A 15,360-nucleotide genomic window follows, 5' to 3' on the forward strand; every position below is an offset into this window, starting at 1 on the left:
ACGGTACTGAGGGAGTGTTACACTGTCAGAGGGACAGTACTGAGGGAATGTCAGACTGTCAGAGGGACAGTGCTGAGGGAGTGTCGCACTGTTAGAGGAACTGTACTGAGGGAGTCTCGCACTGTCGGAGGGACTTACTGAGGGAGTCTCGCACTGTCGGAGGGACGGTACGGAGGGAGTGTCGCACTGTCGGAGGGACTTATTGAGGGAGTGTCACACTGTCGGAGGGACAGTATTGAGGGAGTGACACACTGTCGGAGGGCAGTACTGAGAGAGTGTCACACTGTCAGAGGGACGGTACTGAGGGAGTGTCACACTGTCAGAGGGACGGTACTGAGGGAGTGTCACACTGTCAGAGGGACAGTACTGAGGGAGTGTCACACTGTCGGATGGACTTACTGAGGGAGTGTCACGCTGTCAGAGGGACAGTACTGAGGGAATGTCACACTGTCAGAGGGACGGTACTGAGGGAGTGTCACACTGTTCGAGGGACTTACTGAGGGAGTGTCGCACTGTTGGAGGGACGGTACTGAGGGAGTGTCACACTGTCGGAGGGACAGTACTGAGGGAGTGTCACACTGTCAGAGGGACAGTACTGAGAGAGTGTCACACTGTCGGAGGGACGGTACTGAGGGAGTGTCACACTGTCAGAGGGACAGTGCTGAGGGAGTGTCACACTGTCGGAGGGACAGTACTGAGGGAGTGTCACACTGTCAGAGGGACAGTGCTGAGGGAGTGTCACACTGTTGGAGGGACAGTACTGAGAGAGTGTCACTCTGTCAGAGGGACAGTACTGAGAGAGTGTCACACTGTCGGAGGGATGGTACCGAGGGAGTGTCACACTGTCGGAGGGACAGTACCGAGAGGGTGTCACACTGTCAGAGGGACAGTACCGAGGGAGTGTCACACTGTCGGAGGGACTTACTGAGGGAGTGTCGCACTGTCAGAGGGATGGTACTGAGGGAGTGTCGCACTGTTCGAAGGACTTACTGAGGCAGTGTCGCACTGTGAGAGGGACGGTACCGAGGGAGCGTCACAGTGTCAGAGGGACTGTACTGAGAGAGTGTCGCACTGTCGGAGGGACTTACTGAGGGAGTGTCACACTGTCGGAGGGACAGTATTCAGGGAGTGTCACACTGTCGGAGGGCAGTACTGAGGGAGTGTCACACTGTCGGAGGGACTTACTGAGGGAGTCTCGCACTGTCGGAGGGACGGTACGGAGGGAGTGTCGCACTGTCGGAGGGACTTATTGAGGGAGTGTCACACTGTCGGAGGGACAGTATTGAGGGAGTGTCACACTGTCGGAGGGCAGTACTGAGAGAGTGTCACACTGTCAGAGGGACGGTACTGAGGGAGTGTCACACTGTCAGAGGGACGGTACTGAGGGAGTGTCACACTGTCAGAGGGACAGTACTGAGGGAGTGTCACACTGTCGGAGGGACTTACTGAGGGAGTGTCACGCTGTCAGAGGGACAGTACTGAGGGAATGTCACACTGTCAGAGGGACGGTACTGAGGGAGTGTCACACTGTTCGAGGGACTTACTGAGGGAGTGTCGCACTGTTGGAGGGACGGTACTGAGGGAGTGTCACACTGTCGGAGGGACAGTACTGAGGGAGTGTCACACTGTCAGAGGGACAGTACTGAGAGAGTGTCACACTGTCGGAGGGACGGTACTGAGGGAGTGTCACACTGTCAGAGGGACAGTGCTGAGGGAGTGTCACACTGTCGGAGGGACAGTACTGAGGGAGAGTCACACTGTCAGAGGGACAGTGCTGAGGGAGTGTCACACTGTTGGAGGGACAGTACTGAGAGAGTGTCACTCTGTCAGAGGGACAGTACTGAGAGAGTGTCACACTGTCGGAGGGATGGTACCGAGGGAGTGTCACACTGTCGGAGGGACAGTACCGAGAGGGTGTCACACTGTCAGAGGGACAGTACCGAGGGAGTGTCACACTGTCGGAGGGACTTACTGAGGGAGTGTCGCACTGTCAGAGGGATGGTACTGAGGGAGTGTCGCACTGTTCGAAGGACTTACTGAGGCAGTGTCGCACTGTGAGAGGGACGGTACCGAGGGAGCGTCACAGTGTCAGAGGGACTGTACTGAGAGAGTGTCGCACTGTCGGAGGGACTTACTGAGGGAGTGTCACACTGTCGGAGGGACAGTATTCAGGGAGTGTCACACTGTCGGAGGGCAGTACTGAGGGAGTGTCACACTGTCAGAGGGACGGTACTGAGAGAGTGTCACGCTGTCAGAGGGACAGTACTGAGGGAGTGTCACACTGTCAGAGGGACAGTACTGAGGGAGTGTCGCACTGTGAGAGGGACGGTACCGAAGGAGCGTCACAGTGTCAGAGGGACGGTACCGAGGGAGTGTCGCACTGTCGGAGGGACGGTACCGAGGGAGTGTCGCACTGTCGGAAGATGGTACTGAGGGAGTGTCGCACTGTCAGAGGGACGGTACCGAGGGAGCATCACAGTGTCAGAGGGACGGTACCCAGGGAGTGTCGCACTGTCGGAGGGACTTACTGAGGGAGTGTCGCACTGTCAGAGGGACGGTACTGAGGGATCTCACACTGTCAGAGGGACTGTACTGAGGGAGTGTCACACGGTCAGAGGGGCAGTACTGAGGGAGTGTTACACTGTCAGAGGGACAGTACTGAGGGAGTGTCACACTGTCAGAGGGACAGTGCTGAGGGAGTGTCACACTGTTGGAGGGACAGTACTGAGAGAGTGTCACACTGTCAGAGGGACAGTACTGAGAGAGTGTCACACTGTCGGAGGGATCGTACCGAGGGAGTGTCACACTGTCGGAGGGACAGTACCGAGAGGGTGTCACACTGTCAGAGGGACAGTACCGAGGGAGTGTCACACTGTCGGAGGGACTTACTGAGGGAGTGTCACGCTGTCAGAGGGACAGTACTGAGGGAATGTCACACTGTCAGAGGGACGGTACTGAGGGAGTGTCGCACTGTTCGAGGGACTTACTGAGGGAGTGTCGCACTGTTGGAGGGACGGTACTGAGGGAGTGTCACACTGTCGGAGGGACAGTACTGAGGGAGTGTCACACTGTCAGAGGGACAGTACTGAGAGAGTGTCACACTGTCGGAGGGACGGTACTGAGGGAGTGTCACGCTGTCAGAGGGACAGTACTGAGGGAATGTCACACTGTCAGAGGGACGGTACTGAGGGAGTGTCGCAGTGTTCGAGGGACTTACTGAGGGAGTGTCGCACTGTTGGAGGGACGGTACTGAGGGAGTGTCGCACTGTCGGAGGGACGGTACGGAGGGAGTGTCGCACTGTCGGAGGGACGGTACGGAGGGAGTGTCGCACTGTCGGAGGGACAGTACTGGGGGAATGTCAGACTGTCAGAGGGACGGTGCTGAGGGAGTGTCGCACTGTCAGAGGAACTGTACTGAGGGAGTGTCGCACTGTCGGAGGGACGGTACGGAGGGAGTGTCGCACTGTCAGAGGGACAATACTGAGGGAGTGTCACGCTGTCAGAGGGACAGTACTGAGGGAGTGTCGCACTGTGAGAAGGACGGTACCGAGGGAGCTTCAAAGTGTCAGAGGGACGGTACCAAGGGAGTGTCGCACTGTCGGAGGGACGGTACTGAGGGAGTGTCGCACCGTCGGAGGGACGGTACTGAGGGAGTGTCACACTGTCAGAGGGACAGTACTGAGGGAGTGTCACACTGTCAGAGGGACGGTACTGAGGGAGTGTCGCACTGTTCGAGGGACTTACTGAGGGAGTGTCGCACTGTTGGAGGGACGGTACTGAGAGAGTGTCACACTGTCGGAGGGACGGTACTGAGGGAGTGTCACACTGTCAGAGGGACAGTGCTGAGGGAGTGTCACACTGTCGGAGGGACAGTACTGAGGGAGTGTCACACTGTCAGAGGGACAGTGCTGAGGGAGTGTCACACTGTTGGAGGGACAGTACTGAGAGAGTGTCACACTTTCAGAGGGACAGTACTGAGAGAGTGTCACACTGTCGGAGGGATGGTACCGAGGGAGTGTCACACTGTCGGAGGGACAGTACCGAGAGGGTGTCACACTGTCAGAGGGACAGTACCGAGGGAGTGTCACACTGTCGGAGGGACTTACTGAGGGAGTGTCGCACTGTCAGAGGGACGGTACTGAGGGAGTGTCACACTGTTCGAAGGACTTACTGAGGGAGTGTCGCACTGTTGGAGGGACGGTACTGAGGGAGTGTCGCACTGTCGGAGGGACGGTACGGAGGGAGTGTCGCACTGTCGGAGGGACAGTACTGGGGGAATGTCAGACTGTCAGAGGGACAGTGCTGAGGGAGTGTCGCACTGTCAGAGGAACTGTACTGAGGGAGTGTCGCACTGTCGGAGGGACGGTACGGAGAGAGTGTCGCACTGTCAGAGGGACAGTACTGAGGGAGTGTCACGCTGTCGGAGGGACAGTACTGAGGGAGCGTCGCACTGTCAGAGGGACAGTACTGAGGGAGTGTCACACTGTCAGAGGGACAGTACTGAGGGAGTGTCGCACTGTGAGAAGGACGGTACCGAGGGAGCATCACAGTGTCAGAGGGACGGTACCAAGGGAGTGTCGCACTGTCGGAGGGACGGTACTGAGGGAGTGTCGCACCGTCGGAGGGACGGTACTGAGGGAGTGTCACACTGTCAGAGGGTCAGTACTGAGGGAGTGTCGCACTGTCGGAGGGACTTACTGAGGGAGTGTCACACTGTCGGAGGGACAGCATTGAGGGAGTGTCACACTGTCGGAGGGCAGTACTGAGAGAGTGTTACACTGTCAGAGGGACGGTACTGAGAGAGTGTCGCACTGTCGGAGGGACGGTACGGAGGGAGTGTCGCACTGTCGGAGGGACTTACTGAGGGAGTGTCGCACTGTCAGAGGGACGGTACTGAGGGATCTCACACTGTCAGAGGGACTGTACTCAGGGAGTGTTACACTGTCAGAGGGGCAGTACTGAGGGAGTGTTACACTGTCAGAGGGACAGTGCTGAGGGAGTGTCACACTGTTAGAGGGACAGTACTGAGAGAGTGTCACACTGTCAGAGGGACAGTACTGAGAGAGTGTCACACCAAACTGTCGGAGGGATGGTACCGAGGGAGTGTCACACTGTCGGAGGGACTTACTGAGGGAGTGTCACGCTGTCAGAGGGACAGTATTGAGGGAATGTCACACTGTCAGAGGGACGGTACTGAGGGAGTGTCGCACTGTTCGAGGGACTTACTGAGGGAGTGTCGCACTGTCGGAGGGACGGTACTGAGCGAGTGTCACACTGTCAGAGGGACAGTACTGAGAGAGTGTCACACTGTCGGAGGGACGGTACTGAGGGAGTGTCACACTGTCAGAGGGACGGTACTGAGGGAGTGTCACACTGTCAGAGGGACAGTACTGAGGGAATGTCACGCTGTCAGAGGGACAGTATTGAGGGAATGTCACACTGTCAGAGGGACGGTACTGAGGGAGTGTCGCACTGTTCGAGGGACTTACTGAGGGAGTGTCGCACTGTCGGAGGGACGGTACTGAGGGAGTGTCACACTGTCAGAGGGACAGTACTGAGAGAGTGTCACACTGTCGGAGGGACGGTACTGAGGGAGTGTCACACTGTCAGAGGGACGGTACTGAGGGAGTGTCACACTGTCAGAGGGACAGTACTGAGGGAGTGTCGCACTGTCGGAGGGACTTACTGAGGGAGTGTCACACTGTCGGAGGGACAGCATTGAGGGAGTGTCACACTGTCGGAGGGCAGTACTGAGAGAGTGTCGCACTGTGAGAAGGACGGTACCGAGGGAGCATCACAGTGTCAGAGGGACGGTACCAAGGGAGTGTCGCACTGTCGGAGGGACGGTACTGAGGGAGTGTCGCACCGTCGGAGGGACGGTACTGAGGGAGTGTCACACTGTCAGAGGGTCAGTACTGAGGGAGTGTCGCACTGTCGGAGGGACTTACTGAGGGAGTGTCACACTGTCGGAGGGACAGCATTGAGGGAGTGTCACACTGTCGGAGGGCAGTACTGAGAGAGTGTTACACTGTCAGAGGGACGGTACTGAGGGAGTGTCACACTGTCAGAGGGACAGTACTGAGGGAGTGTCGCACTGTCGGAGGGACGGTACGGAGGGAGTGTCGCACTGTCGGAGGGACTTACTGAGGGAGTGTCGCACTGTCAGAGGGACGGTACTGAGGGATCTCACACTGTCAGAGGGACTGTACTCAGGGAGTGTTACACTGTCAGAGGGGCAGTACTGAGGGAGTGTTACACTGTCAGAGGGACAGTGCTGAGGGAGTGTCACACTGTTAGAGGGACAGTACTGAGAGAGTGTCACACTGTCAGAGGGACAGTACTGAGAGAGTGTCACACCAAACTGTCGGAGGGATGGTACCGAGGGAGTGTCACACTGTCGGAGGGACTTATTGAGGGAGTGTCACGCTGTCAGAGGGACAGTATTGAGGGAATGTCACACTGTCAGAGGGACGGTACTGAGGGAGTGTCGCACTGTTCGAGGGACTTACTGAGGGAGTGTCGCACTGTCGGAGGGACGGTACTGAGCGAGTGTCACACTGTCAGAGGGACAGTACTGAGAGAGTGTCACACTGTCGGAGGGACGGTACTGAGGGAGTGTCACACTGTCAGAGGGACGGTACTGAGGGAGTGTCACACTGTCAGAGGGACAGTACTGAGGGAATGTCACGCTGTCAGACGGACAGTATTGAGGGAATGTCACACTGTCAGAGGGACGGTACTGAGGGAGTGTCGCACTGTTCGAGGGACTTACTGAGGGAGTGTCGCACTGTCGGAGGGACGGTACTGAGGGAGTGTCACACTGTCAGAGGGACAGTACTGAGAGAGTGTCACACTGTCGGAGGGACGGTACTGAGGGAGTGTCACACTGTCAGAGGGACGGTACTGAGGGAGTGTCACACTGTCAGAGGGACAGTACTGAGGGAGTGTCGCACTATTCGGAGGGACTTACTGAGGGAGTGTCACACTGTCGGAGGGACAGCATTGAGGGAGTGTCACACTGTCGGAGGGCAGTACTGAGAGAGTGTTACACTGTCAGAGGGACGGTACTGAGGGAGTGTCACACTGTCAGAGGGACAGTACTGAGGGAGTGTCGCACTGTCGGAGGGACGGTACGGAGGGAGTGTCGCACTGTCGGAGGGACTTACTGAGGGAGTGTCGCACTGTCAGAGGGACGGTACTGAGGGATCTCACACTGTCAGAGGGACTGTACTCAGGGAGTGTCACACTGTCAGAGGGGCAGTACTGAGGGAGTGTTACTCTGTCAGAGGGACAGTGCTGAGGGAGTGTCACACTGTTAGAGGGACAGTACTGAGAGAGTGTCACACTGTCAGAGGGACAGTACTGAGAGAGTGTCACACCAAACTGTCGGAGGGATGGTACCGAGGGAGTGTCACACTGTCGGAGGGACTTACTGAGGGAGTGTCACGCTGTCAGAGGGACAGTATTGAGGGAATGTCACACTGTCAGAGGGACGGTACTGAGGGAGTGTCGCACTGTTCGAGGGACTTACTGAGGGAGTGTCGCACTGTCGGAGGGACGGTACTGAGGGAGTGTCACACTGTCAGAGGGACAGTACTGAGAGAGTGTCACACTGTCGGAGGGACGGTACTGAGGGAGTGTCACACTGTCAGAGGGACGGTACTGAGGGAGTGTCACACTGTCAGAGGGACAGTACTGAGGGAATGTCACGCTGTCAGAGGGACAGTATTGAGGGAATGTCACACTGTCAGAGGGACGGTACTGAGGGAGTGTCGCACTGTTCGAGGGACTTACTGAGGGAGTGTCGCACTGTCGGAGGGACGGTACTGAGGGAGTGTCACACTGTCAGAGGGACAGTACTGAGAGAGTGTCACACTGTCGGAGGGACGGTACTGAGGGAGTGTCACACTGTCAGAGGGACGGTACTGAGGGAGTGTCACACTGTCAGAGGGACAGTACTGAGGGAATGTCAGACTGTCAGAGGGACAGTGCTGAGGGAGTGTCGCACTGTCAGAGGAACTGTACTGAGGGAGTCTCGCACTGTCGGAGGGACTTACTGAGGGAGTGTCGCACTGTCGGAGGGACGGTACGGAGGGAGTGTTACACTGTCAGAGGGACAGTGCTGAGGGAGTGTCACACTGTTAGACGGACAGTACTGAGAGAGTGTCACACTGTCAGAGGGACAGTACTGAGAGAGTGTCACACCACACTGTCGGAGGGATGGTACCGAGGGAGTGTCACACTGTCGGAGGGACGGTACCGAGAGGGTGTCACACTGTCAGAGGGACAGTACCGAGGGAGTGTCACACTGTCGGAGGGACTTACTGAGGGAGTGTCACGCTGTCAGAGGGACAGTACTGAGGGAATGTCACACTTTAAGAGGGACAGTGCTGAGGGAGTGTCGCACTGTCAGAGGAACTGTACTGAGGGAGTGTCGCACTGTCGGAGGGACGGTACGGAGGGAGTGTCGCACTGTCGGAGGGACAGTAGTGAGGGAGTGTCACGCTGTCGGAGCGACAGTACTGAGGGAGCGTCGCACTGTCAGAGGGACAGTACTGAGGGAATGTCAAACTGTCAGAGGGACAGTACTGAGGGAGTGTCGCAGTGTGAGAGGGACGGTACCGAGGGAGCATCACAGTGTCAGAGGGACGGTACCAAGGGAGTGTCGCACTGTCGGAGGGACGGTACTGAGGGAGTGTCGCACTGCCGGAGGGACGGTACTGAGGGAGTGTCGCACTGTCGGAGGGACTTACTGAGGGAGTGTCACACTGTCGGAGGGACAGTATTGAGGGAGTGTCACACTGTCGGAGGGCAGTACTGAGAGAGTGTCGCACTGTCGGAGGGACGGTACTGAGGGAGTGTCGCACTGTCGGAGGGACTTACTGAGGGAGTGTCACACTGTCGGAGGGACAGTATTGAGGGAGTGTCACACTGTCGGAGGGCAGTACTGAGGGAGTGTCGCACTGTCGGAGGGACGGTACGGAGGGAGTGTCGCACTGTCAGAGGGACGGTACTGAGGGATCTCACACTGTCAGAGGGACTGTACTGAGGGAGTGTCACACTGTCAGAGGGGCAGTACTGAGGGAGTGTTACACTGTCAGAGGGACAGTGCTGAGGGAGTGTCACACTGTTAGAGGGACAGTACTGAGAAAGTGTCACACTGTCAGAGGGACAGTACTGAGAGATTGTCACACCACAGTGTCGGAGGGATGGTACCGAGGGAGTGTCACACTGTCGGAGGGACGGTACCGAGAGGGTGTCACACTGTCAGAGGGACAGTACCGAGGGAGTGTCAGACTGTCGGAGGGACTTACTGAGGGAGTGTCACGCTGTCAGAGGGACAGTACTGAGGGAATGTCAGACTGTTAGAGGGACTTACTGAGGGAGTGTCGCACTGTTGGAGGGACGGTACTGAGGGAGTGTCACACTGTCGGAGGGACAGTACTGAGGGAGTGTCACACTGTCAGAGGGACGGTACTGAGGGAGTGTCACACTGTCAGAGAGACGGTACTGAGGGAGTGTCACACTGTCGGAGGGACAGTACTGAGGGAGTGTCACACTGTCGGAGGGATGGTACTGAGGGAGTGTCACACTGTCGGAGGGACGGTACTGAGGGAGTGTCACACTGTCAGAGGGACAGTACTGAGGGAATGTCACACTGTCAGAGGAACTGTACTGAGGGAGTGTCGCACTGTCGGAGGGACGGTACGGAGGGAGTGTCGCACTGTCGGAGGGACAGTACTGAGGGAGTGTCACGCTGTCGGAGGGACGGTACTGAGGGAGTGTCGCACTGTCGGAGGGACGGTACTGAGGGAGTGTCACACTGTCAGAGGGACAGTACTGAGGGAGTGTCGCACTGTCGGAGGGACTTACTGAGGGAGTGTCACACTGTCGGAGGGACAGTATTGAGGGAGTGTCACACTGTCGGAGGGCAGTACTGAGAGAGTGTCACACTGTCAGAGGGACGGTACTGAGTGAGTGTCACACTGTCAGAGGGACGGTACTGAGGGAGTGTCACACTGTCAGAGGGACGGTACTGAGAGAGTGTCGCACTGTCGGAGGGACGGTACTGAGGGAGTGTCACACTGTCGCAGGGACGGTACGGAGGGAGTGTCGCACTGTCGGAGGGACTTACTGAGGGAGTGTCGTACTGTCAGAGGGACGGTACTGAGGGATCTCACACTGTCAGAGGGACTGTACTGAGGGAGTGTCACACTGTCAGAGGGGCAGTACTGAGGGAGTGTTACACTGTCAGAGGGACAGTACTGAGAGAGTGTCACACCACACTGTCGGAGGGATGGTACCGAGGGAGTGTCACACTGTCGGAGGGACGGTACCGAGGGAGTGTCACACTGTCGGAGGGACTTACTGAGGGAGTGTCACACTGTCAGAGGGACAGTACTGAGGGCATGTCACACTGTCAGAGGGACGGTACTGAGGGAGTGTCGCACTGTTCAAGGGACTTACTGAGGGAGTGTCGCACTGTTGGAGGGACGGTACTGAGGGAGTGTCACACTGTTGGAGGGACAGTACTGAGGGAGTGTCACACTGTCAGAGGGACAGTACTGAGGGAGTGTCACACTGTCAGAGGGACGGTACTGAGAGAGTGTCGCACTGTCGGAGGGACGGTACTGAGGGAGTGTCACACTGTCAGAGGGACAGTACTGAGGGAATGTCAGACTGTCAGAGGGACAGTGATGAGGGAGTGTCGCACTGTCAGAGGAACTGTACTGAGGGAGTCTCGCACTGTCGGAGGGACTTACTGAGGGAGTGTCGCACTGTCGGAGGGATGGTACGGAGGGAGTGTCGCACTGTCGGAGGGACTGTACTGAGGGAGTGTCACGCTGTCGGAGGGACAGTACTGAGGGAGCATCGCACTGTCAGAGGGACAGTACTGATGGAGTGTCACACTGTCAGAGGGACAGTACTGAGGGAGTGTCGCACTGTGAGAGGGACGGTACCGAGGGAGCATCACAGTGTCAGAGGGACGGTACCAAGGGAGTGTCGCACTGTCGGAGGGACGGTACTGAGGGAGTGTCGCACTGTCGGGGGGACTTACTGAGGGAGTGTCACACTGTCGGAGGGACAGTATTGAGGGAGTGTCACACTGTCGGAGGGCAGTACTGAGAGAGTGTCACACTGTCAGAGGGACGGTACTGAGGGAGTGTCACACTGTCAGAGGGACAGTACTGAGGGAGTGTCGCACTGTCGGAGGGACGGTACTGAGGGAGTGTCACAGTGTTAGTTACTATTGAGAAAGGCTGCCATACTGGAGGTTTTCATGTAGTAAGATTTAATTATGCTAATGTGCTATTTAATAGAGTATGTGGCCACTTCAAATATTCATAAAGTTGCTTGCGCTGTTTTATTTTCTCAGGTGTATCGGAAATATGGGAAAGAATATGGAGATATTGTGAATCCGAACATCACGTATAGCCTCTATGTTGCAAAGCGAGATCATTCATACATCTGGCTCCCAGTTACTGAGCCATGTTCAACAAGCTGTGGGCCCGGTGAGAAATCCCAACAAAACTCTTACTTAATACTTATGTCCATCATACTAAGCAGGGGTGACACCAATTTTTATTTCTTAAACCAATCGATTTAGGATTCATATAAATAAAGAACTTTACAAGCACACGGAGGCTAACTGACTCGTTGAATACATACCAGCCTACTCTCAATTTTCACCTCTTGGGTCTACGACGTTGTTAGTTACAGGACATCAAACATTCTTATAAGTATATTTAATTGTGGAGAACATTTCTATCTCCATCATCGTTTAGTGAGTTTATGACTTTTACTAACCTCTAATCGCTCTTCCAGTAACTTAAACGTCATGGAGTTATCAATGCAGTTATACAGAGGGCAAGACAGCAACTATACTTCATTAGGAGTTTGAAGAGATTTGGTATGTCAATAAATACACTCAAGAACTTCTATAGTTGTGCTGTGGAGAGCATTCTGACAGGCTGCATCACTGTCTGGAATGGCGGGGAGGCTGCTGCACAGGACCAAAAGAAGCTGCAGAGGATCATAAATTTAGTCGGCTCCATCTTGGGTACTAGTCTACAAAGTACCCAGGACATCTTCAAGGAGCGGTGTCTCAGAAAGGCAGCGTCCATTAGTAAGATCCTTTAGCACCCAGGGCATGCCCTTTTCTCACTGTTACCCTCAGGAAGGAGGTACAGAAGCCTGAAGGCACACACTCAGCGATTCAGGAACAGCTTCTTCCCCTCTGCCATCCGATTCCTAAATGGACATTGAACCCTTGAACACTACCTCACTTTTTAAATGCATATTATTTCTGTTTTTTGCACGATTTTTAATCTATTCAATATACGTATACTGTAATTGAATTACTTATTTATTTATTTATTATTATTTTATCTTTTTCTTCCATATTATGTCTTGCATTACGCTGCTGCTGCTAAGTTAACAAATTTCACGACACATGCCGGTGATAATAAACCTGATTCTGAATCTGATTAAATCTTGGTGAACTCAACTAAAGGAAATGCATTCTGCACTTAGAACCATAGAACCATAGGAACCATAGGAACCATAGAAACCATAGAAACCATAGAACCATAGAAACCATAGAAACCAGAGAACCATAGAAACCATAGAAACCAGAGAACCATAGAAACCATAGAACCATAGAAACCATAGAAACCATAGAAACCATAGAAAGCATAGAAACATTACAGCACAGAAACAGGCCTTTTAGCCCTTCTTGGCTGTGTCGAACCATTTTTCTCCCTAGTCCCACTGACCTGCACCTGGACCATATCCCTCCATACACCTCTCATCCATGTACCTGTCCAAGTTTTTCTTAAATGTTAAAAGTGAGCCCGCATTTACCACTTCATCTGGCAGCTCATTCCACACTCCCACCACTCTTTGTGTGAGGACAATAGACAATAGGTGCAGGAGTAGGCCATTCGTCCCTTCAAGCCAGCACCGCCATTCACTGTGATCATGGCTGATCATCCACAATCAGTATCCAGTTCCTGCCTTATCCCCATAACCTTTGATTCCGCCATCTTTAAGAGCTCTATCCATCTCTTTCTTGAAAGCATCCAGAGACTTGGCCTCCACAGCCTTCTGGGGCAGAGCATTCCATACATCCACCACTCTCTGGGTGAAAAAGTTTTTCCTCAACTCCGTTCTAAATGGCCTACCCCTTATTCTTAAACTGTGGCCTCTGGTTCTGGACTCACCCATCAGCAGGAACATGCTTCCTGCCTCCAGCGTGTCCAATCCCTTAATAATCTTAAATGTTTCAATAAGATTCCCTCTCAGCCTTCTAAATTCCAGAGTATACAAGCCCAGTCGCTCCAATCTTTCAACATATGACAGTCCCGCCATCCTGGGAATTAACCTTGTGAACCTGCGCTACATTCCCTCAATAGCAAGAATGTCCTTCCTCAAATTTGGAGACCAAAACTGCACACAGTACTCCAGGTGTGGTCTCACCAGGGCCCTGTACAGCTGCAGAAGGACCTCTTTGCTCCTATACTCAATTCCCCTTGTTAGGAAGCCCCCCCGCCAATGTTCTCTTTAAACTTTTCCCCCTTCACCCTTAACCTATGTCCTCTAGTTTTTTTTCTCCCCTAGCCTCGGTGGAAAAAGCCTGACTGCATTCACTCTATCTATACCCATCATAATTTTATATACCTCTATCAAATCTCCCCTCATTCTTCTACGCTCCAGGAAATAAAGTCCTAACCTATTCAACATTTCTCATTAACTCAGTTTCTCAAGTCCCAGCAACATCCTTGTAAACCTTCTCTGCACTCTTTCAACCTTACTAATATCCTTCCTGTAATTTGGTGACCAAAACTTATCTCTCATCTTTACACAACTCACCATAATCTACTACCTGATATTTTTTCACAATCCCAGTCCATCATGCCATTATTTATCCACACTTCTTAACCAGCAAGACCCGTACGTTTCTTTTCTGCCCTTGAATCTTCCACCCTTCATGTCATATGGCATCTATTGGTAGCTTGACTTGTTGCTCACCATCTACCTGCTTGGAGTTACATTTTCTCATTTCTACGGAGGTGTTGATCATTCAGTGAGTTCATGACTACACACACTCTGCAGAGTTTGTCTTCTTCTGCATATTAGTTGTTTGTCAGTATTTGTGTGTAGATTTTTTTATTGATTCTATTTCATTTCTTTGTTCTACTGTGAAAGCCTGCAAGAAACTGAATCTCAGGCTAGTACATGGTGATATCTAAGCACTTTGATAATAAATTTATAAATTTATTTTGAACTTAGTACTATGCCTTCACGATATCACTGTATACACACACCCTGTGCCAACGTTGGTGTTCCATAGTGACCACACATCTGAACGTCTGAATGACTGTGGATTTGATGATATGTTTTGCACCATTGCAGGAACTACAAGAGTTCATTATCTGTGTAGTGACCAGAAACAGGGACAAGTTGTGGAAATGCAGCACTGCTCGAAGTCAACGAGGCCGCCTGATAGGCTGGAATCCTGTAACACTGCACCATGCCCTTCCTGGTAAGTTAGTGAAACATCCAACAGCAGAATTCCATGTTCTTCCTATTTTCTCTCTCCTTACTTGACTGTGCTGACTCCAAATGGGATGTATCGACAATGTTCTATGGGTCCCACACACGCTGACCCTCACTGGGAGACAGGTCCCACACACACTGACCCTCACTGGGAGACAGGTCCCACACACACTGACCCTCACTGGGGGGTCCCACACACACTGACCCTCACTGGGGGGGGGCAGGTCCCACACACACTGACCCTCACTGGGGGATGGGTCCCACACACACTGACTCTCACTGGGGGACGGGTCCCACACACACACTGACCGTCACTGGGGGACGGGTCCCACACACACTGACCCTCACTGGGGGACGGGTCCCACACACACACTGACCCTCACTGGGGGACGGGTCCCACACACACACTGACCGTCACTGGGGGACGGGTCCCACACACACTGACCCTCGCTGGGGGACGGGTCCCACACACACACTGACCCTCACTGGGGGACGGGTCCCACACACACTGACCCTCACTGGGAGATGGGGTCCACACACACTGACCCTCACTGGGAGACGGGATCCACATACATTGACCCTCACTGGGGGTGGGTCACACACATACTGACCCTCACTGGGGGACAGGTCCCACACACACTGACCCTCACTGGGGACGGGTCCCACACACACTGACCCTCACTGGGGGACAGGTCCCACACACACTGACCCTCACTGGGGACAGGTCCCACACACACTGACCCTCACTGGGGGACAGGTCCCACATACACTGACCCTCACTGGGGACGGGTCCCACACACA

General features: G+C 54.1%; 1 protein-coding gene across 2 annotated transcripts in view; it reads left to right on the plus strand.

The window, feature by feature from the left end:
- adamts13 (ADAM metallopeptidase with thrombospondin type 1 motif, 13) overlaps window positions 1-15,360 on the plus strand; it is a 103,197-nt gene that overhangs the window by 57,215 nt on the left and 30,622 nt on the right. For both annotated transcript variants that reach the window (XM_063073741.1, XM_063073742.1), the window contains 2 exons: window positions 11,378-11,513; window positions 14,416-14,545. In XM_063073741.1, coding sequence (XP_062929811.1) covers window positions 11,378-11,513; window positions 14,416-14,545 — 266 coding nt within the window. The remainder of the gene's footprint in view (window positions 1-11,377; window positions 11,514-14,415; window positions 14,546-15,360) is intronic.

This window comes from Mobula hypostoma, chromosome 21 (assembly GCF_963921235.1).
Source record: "Mobula hypostoma chromosome 21, sMobHyp1.1, whole genome shotgun sequence".
Lineage (NCBI taxonomy): Eukaryota > Metazoa > Chordata > Chondrichthyes > Myliobatiformes > Myliobatidae > Mobula > Mobula hypostoma.